Source organism: Macrobrachium nipponense, chromosome 19, assembly GCF_015104395.2.
Source record: "Macrobrachium nipponense isolate FS-2020 chromosome 19, ASM1510439v2, whole genome shotgun sequence".
NCBI lineage: Eukaryota > Metazoa > Arthropoda > Malacostraca > Decapoda > Palaemonidae > Macrobrachium > Macrobrachium nipponense.
Genome location: NC_061088.1, coordinates 63052300 through 63059017, shown reverse-complemented (window position 1 = coordinate 63059017; position 6718 = coordinate 63052300). Strand labels below are relative to the sequence as shown.

The 6718-nt window shown below is 37.2% G+C and overlaps 1 protein-coding gene across 1 annotated transcript; it reads left to right on the top strand.

Moving 5' to 3' along the window:
- Positions 1–1018: 1018 nt before the first annotated feature.
- Positions 1019–6081, top strand: LOC135217512 (glutamate receptor ionotropic, kainate 2-like). The gene is made up of 9 exons (XM_064253471.1): positions 1019–1371; positions 2414–2572; positions 2679–2769; positions 2996–3290; positions 4104–4321; positions 4532–4712; positions 4886–4985; positions 5195–5324; positions 5790–6081. Exons 1-9 carry the CDS (start codon positions 1055–1057, stop codon positions 5934–5936), a joined length of 1638 nt encoding a protein of 545 aa, XP_064109541.1. The 5' UTR covers positions 1019–1054; the 3' UTR covers positions 5937–6081.
- Positions 6082–6718: the final 637 nt, after the last annotated feature.

Genomic DNA, 6718 nt, shown 5'->3' with positions numbered 1-6718 from the left:
ATAAAAACAGATCCATCCACAGGTAGCCATTCTACTAAGTCATCCCCATTGATAATTCCTCTTTAATCTTCTTTAGCATTGATTGAAGGAAAATTTTATCTAGTATCTCGATCCCAGGCGTCCTTTGAAATGTTCATTACTGTCTTTCTTTAATCAAGGTTGACTCTATCATCTGGGTTTTGTACCGAAATTTGCTGCTCTAAATTATGTGACAAATTCCAGTTTATTCTGTGGTTATGGTTATTTATATGGTTTAAAATAGCTGAGCTCTCTTGTCCATACCTAACTGACTGTTTATGTTGTATTAATCTCTGGGGAAGTGATTTTCCTGTAAAACCAATGTAAGATTGGTCACAGTCCAGGTCTGGGATTTCATATACTCCAGTGTCTTTGAAGATTGTCTTTTGTTGGACGTTAATCAGGAATTTGGCTAGGGTATATGGGTAGGTAGTCCTGTCCACCCAAATACCTTAGGCAAATCCATGATTAACGTCTAACAAAAGACAATCCCCAGAGACACTGGAGTATATGAAATCCCATGCCTAGACTGTGACCAATCTTACACTGGTTTTACAGGAAAATCACTTCCCCAGAGATTAATACAACATAAACAGTCAGTTAGGTATGATAGAGTCAGCCTTGATTAACAGACAGGTAATGAACATCTCAAAGGGTGCCTGGGATTCAGATATCATAGATAAAATCTTCAGTCAACCAACACTTAACAAGATTAAAGAGGAATTTTAATGGGGGTGATTTAGTAAAACAGCTACCTGTGGATGGATCTCTTGGCATAAATACTGTCTTTTCTGTAACTTTTCTCATTCATTACCTACCTGAAGAGAGAGAGAGAGAGGAGAGAGAGAGAGAGAGAGAGCATTCTCTGAGATATGTACTTACATTCTATATTTTGGTATTTTTATGGGCCCTTTTATTTATATATATATATATATATATATATATATATATATATATATATATATATATGATATATTGCGCATGAGAAAAAATAATTCTGTTTTCATTTACGAAGGTTCGTAGATCATCTAGATGTATGACGCTGATTGCCGTGAGTGACGACCAGAAGAACTTAAGCTACATCGTCGAGGGGGCTGTTGGTAACAATGTCCTCATCTGGCCCACAAGACTTCTGATCGTGACTCATTTGTCGCTTCGTGAACTTCATCACCTCCGGAAATCTCTGTCTGTCTCCAATGCCATGGTTATGGAGTTGACGAAGAATTCACGGAGGTGCGGTGTCTATCTGTATTTGCCATACAGCCATCGAGTCGTTCTCTCTGCGTCTTGGACAGAGTCGACCGGGTTGGATGTGTATGGGGACCAACAACTCTTCCCAAACAAATTCAAGAAGTAAGGACATTTTGTTCTATTTCTAAGAGATTTTGTAGTTTTTAAACACACGATTGTCTTTGGGATCTAAGTTTTTACCGAATATGGCTAATTTTGTTTCATTTCTTGATGAGAATTTCGTCTTAAGTTGACTAATTAATAAATTTTAACAATATGACAGACCGGCCAGCAGGCTCGGAAAGTAATAATTCTAGTTGCACTATTAGCAGGAGGATAAAAATAATAATAATAATAATTTGCCATGTAATCGCGTATTCCAGCTAGTGATTGTCAGGAATTTTAAGCATTCCTTATAGCCATGTTCATGGTGTAGAAGGAAACAGTTTTGTGCAGCGTAAGATGAAGCCTAAAGAATGGAGAAATCCACTTTATGATCAAAAACATAAGTGAGACTTTTATAGAAAACGAGGTAAACGCAATGCAAGCAAGATAAGTAGCTTAGAAGATATTGTCAAAGGATAGAATATCTATTTCTTGGAAATGAAAGTTCAATAAAACAGTACAGCAAAGGAGTGGTATCCATCAGCATATCTCACTAACGAAGGATGATATTTTTCAAGATTCAGGAAGCATCGCTCAGCATTGAGAATTGGGCATAGGAATTATGGCAAAAAACGCAGTTACATTTTTACCATATTTTATTAAACAGGGGTATGATATAAATCAATATTCTGTCCTAATTTCAATTAAAAGATGTGAAAAATTGCAAATGTGTGTATATTTGTTCACAGTCGTAAAGTTTTTTCTTTTTCTCTTTACGAAAACTCTCAGAATCTCTTGTGCTCTGAACAGTTTTGAAGTACAGAATTTTTTAAACATCACAGTACTGTAGACTCTTCATTCACTTCCAGATATTAAATATATGTGTGGATTTCAATTTGCATGTAGCCACTCTCTTGCTAATATGTTATCAGTCTTTTCAGATTTACTTTTTATTTCTTCTTTTGCAGAATTGTTTGATATGTGGATTTTTTTTTTTTTTTTTTGTCCCACACACACGCACAACCCCTCTAATGTAACAAGAAGCTTTCCATGCCAACAGGTTAAGAGACGGCGCAGAGATCGTCGTGGCAGGAAATAACTTGCCTCCACACATATCGATCCAAGAGGTAGCCAAAGAAAACGGCCAGGGAAGAGAGTTCTTATATTCAGGACCAGTCATGAGGTTACTTAGGATATTAGCAACGAACGTCAACTTTACGTGAGTGAGATTTTTCTTTTGTTGGAGACAAGTCATTCACTCTACGCTTTTGGGTGTATTATTATATTGAGGTAATACATGCGTACATATCTGGCGTGTTTGGCAGGTACCGCTTGGTTCAACCCCCTGATGGTTCCTGGGGCATCCTCTTCCCAAACGGTACTTGGAACGGAATTATTGGCATGATTCTGAAGAAGGTGAGACCAGTGCGCTTGCTATGTCATTTTTTTTTTCTTTTACAAAATACCCCAGAACCTCATAGTGCACATACTTATGGAAGTAGACTGTGCGTTGTATGCACAGCTCCTCATGCCTGTCATGTACACGAATTCAGTGCATATGTTAGGCATGGAAAATTATTACTGGTCTAATGTGAAATCCTTTAAGTGCTTTTCATTATGCGCTGTTGACCTCTGCCTTTAGGAAGTTGACCTTGCCCTGGGTCCCTTCGGGGTAACATACGTCAGATCAAGAGTCATCGACTACACGAACACGTTACTGGTGGACTACGGACATATTCTTGGAAGGAGAGGCAACACAGAGGTGGACCCTTGGGGATTCCTCTTGCCGTTATCACCATCGATATGGGCAGCGGCATTTGGGACACTGACTCTCATATTTATTTTTTCTGTCGCCATCAGACGCATCGACCGATACATTGGTGTGTCTCTGTCGAAGGTGGTTCCATCCACGTACATCCAAGCATTCCTGCAACAAAGTAGGTTTGGTTTCTCATCTGTTATTCAAGTCGACTGACATCAAACTCATCGCAATAGAGATGTGTTGGGTGTGGGGGGTGGGGGGAATCGGAAATCACTCAAATTACCTAAAAACGGGAGTATAGATTTCAAAAAGTCATAGTTCGCAGTGTTAGAAAACATTAAACAACATTAGAATTTACGGTTGGTAATATTTAGAGTTAAGACAAACCATTAAACTTTGCTAGCTGAATACTATGTCCTTAATAAACCTTAATTCTGAATTAACATCAGCTATTTCAATTTCCACATTTTTCATTAAAAAGCTCATTACAAAATAAACTGACTGTTCTCTTCCGATGCCGTGGACGGTATTTGACCCTGTACAGCACTTGTGCTTATTTAATTTCAACGTTTTTACGGAGTCAATTGATCTCAGACATTATGATCAAATTCAAAAACTGTCTTTGACGCCAAATATTGCTTGAGCTACTGCTAGAATACTTTTTCTGTCTTCCTAGTCCCTTGGGATGTTATAAAAACATTAAATCTACAGTATGTCATAATGAAGTCTCTTGATGTATCATGGAGATAAGAAAACGGAATTCAGACGTATCTAGTGTCCATGACTGAAATAAGTTTTCATGAACTTGCGCATATTTGCTGATATATCAGGTACCGTAGCGCAAACGACAAACGATTATTCTTTAAGTAAATTATTTAAAACATTACCAATATACTTTTGGGCTTTTATAAAAGAAGAATTAAAGTACAAAACATCCTTCTTAGGCCAAAATCATCTTCAATCAGTTACTAAACCATACTTTTTCCAGATATTGTGGTACCACCAGACAGTGGGTGGGATAAAGTGTTACTTGGCAGCTGGTTGTTGTGCATCTTGGTCCTCCTTGAATGTTACAGCACAAATTTGATCACTTTACTGGCAGTGCGCCATGTAAGGGAACCTTACCAGAATGTTAGAGATGTCTTGGACGACCCCAAGGTCAAGATGCTCTGGGTTGCTAATACTGCACATGCGCAGTATCTCTCGGTGAGAGCCATTCCCTTTTCTGTCAGTCGAGTTGATTGCTTCCCTTTACCGATAAAAAATGGGTATAAGTTCAATTACAGTTTTAATAACAATAGTAAGAAAATAATTTTATGAAGTTTTCGATAACATTGCATTGCCTTTGCCCTTACTTTTGAGGAAGTATCAAGACATTATAACAGTTAGGTGAAAAACGTTGGATTTTGTCATCAGACTGTGGATTCAGGCATATTCTACGAGGTAACTGAAGCGGGAAAACGCGGGAAACTAAGATTTATTCCAGCGAAAGTGTACGACACGATCGTCGACGAATTGGTATCACGTGGAGACTACGTTTTAATGAATCCTCTTCTAATGATGAAAATCTTCCTTACCGAGGATTATATGGATAAAGGTAAGTATGAGAACTAAACAAAATCTAAACATTTTCCAGCTAATGACATTACATAATGATGCTAATATCTCTACGGTTAATATATGCTAAATGCATAAGGATGCTCAGTTGATTAATAGTATATATATATTCATAGAAAAAAGTTTGGGATCTGATTTTTGCAATTATTTCAGGAAAATGTAAATTCTACGTGTCAAAAGAAACCTTTTTACCCTTGACGTTTTGTATGGTGGTCCCCAAATACAGTCCTCTGCGTGGTCCTATTAATGAAGTGTAAGTTCCAGCAAAATCAGTCATGGAAAATTAGAGGATGTTTGCCTGCAAATATGAATTACTTACAACACCTTGAGACTACAAGTCACCAACATTTTCAAACAGTATGTTCTAATTCTAAGGACATTACAGTAAATGGCAATGTCTTATTCTTAACATGAATTTATTTTTCTCATATTTTGGGCAATGAAATATTTGTTGCTTTTCAGAATAAGAGGTGTAGTTGAAGGGGGGTTTTATGATTACTGGCTGGAAAATGCCTTTACTAATGCAAAGTCCTGCAAGAATCCACCAACGAAAATCACTGTCATGGTGCCTCTGTCTTTGGCGAATCTGTGGGTAAGGATTCTGACGTCAGTAATTCCTGAACATTAATGCTCCACTTAAGTGTTTACAAGTTTTCTATTATAGATGTTATTTTTTATCCTCGTAGACAAATATCAAAATATATTTTTCACACATATAAATTAGATTTTCCTCTTTGTACACAAATTACAAGCGAAATCAATGTAATGACCTTATTTGTTCTCATGCCTATTATGCAATTGTTTTTATGTAGGTGCATGAGGTAATTACAGTTTCCCCACAAAATGCCACTTCGTTATGGAGAGTACGTACAAAATGAGTCAGTTGTTCGGTTTTACAGAACATTGAAGTCAAGTCTCAGAGAGAGTATTTTTCAGAAGAAACAAATATTTTCCGCAATGTCAGTCCTGGGATCTCGTGTTTTTTTTTCACGAATATATGCCAACTTGCATTGTATCTGTTGCCTTTTCATGTACTTTTTCTGTATTATCATTCCAGGGCATGTTTGTGCTTCTTGTGGGCGGTTACCTTGCCAGCTTTGTAGTCCTGTGTCTGGAAATCTCTGGGAAAAAATTCTCCGGTTCTCAAGTTCCTTCGCTCAATGACTCGCTAAGAAAAAGGTTATCTCCAGATGAGAACCGATGAATCTTTATTAGATTACATTTATAGGCGCTTACAATGGAACAGAATAACAATCTTAAAACCTCCTTTTATTAAACTGACAAATATATGTTTTCTTCCAATATTAATACAGTTTGTTATGATGTATCATTATAAAGTGTAATATAATTGTCAACTTTATTTTTTTCCAGTGAGAGATTGATCACGTTTCCATATTTCATATCCAGTGAGTCAATATTTTGGTAACCATGAAGACTTCCTGAATCTTATCTTATAACAAAATATGACTATAAACCAAGTTCTCTGCACTATTGCTGGTATAATAGTTACAATTCCTTAACATGTTTAAACTCAACAGCTTTAGATAGGAACTGCATAAATTCTCTCTGTGCATAAAGAAACAAAAATTAATACTTTGACGAATACTATGACTACGCTGCCTCCCGCAGAGACTGGGGGAGTTCTCTCTGTCCACCCTTTGTTTCCATAGCTTTTATCTTTTCCTTAATGGAACAGAGTGGGAACCGGTGGGAAACAAAACAAAAAGTGGGAGGATGAAAGGTGGGGCTGAACTACGGAGGCAATATACGTCCTTTAAAGGAGGAAATGTTATCAACCAGGAAAAAAAATGGAAAAAGAATTCTCATGTGTGGCAGCAGAGGGACAGAAACATTGCTGAACCATGCAAAGACTAACGATTTCCATAATTAAATGTGGCAGAGATAGCCTGACGGGTGTTACAAGGCAGCCTGAAAGGAGGATGAATTCTTCCCTTAAACTCAACGAAACGGCGACCAAAATAATAC

Bases quoted from the DNA above. Each gene is read 5' to 3' on its own strand.
- LOC135217512 (XM_064253471.1), top strand. From the start codon at position 1,055: ATGACGCTGATTGCCGTGAGTGACGACCAGAAGAACTTAAGCTACATC. The intron at 2,573-2,678 runs GTGAGTGAGATT...CGTGTTTGGCAG, and splicing joins GCAACGAACGTCAACTTTAC to GTACCGCTTGGTTCAACCCC. The intron at 3,291-4,103 runs GTAGGTTTGGTT...TACTTTTTCCAG, and splicing joins CCAAGCATTCCTGCAACAAA to ATATTGTGGTACCACCAGAC.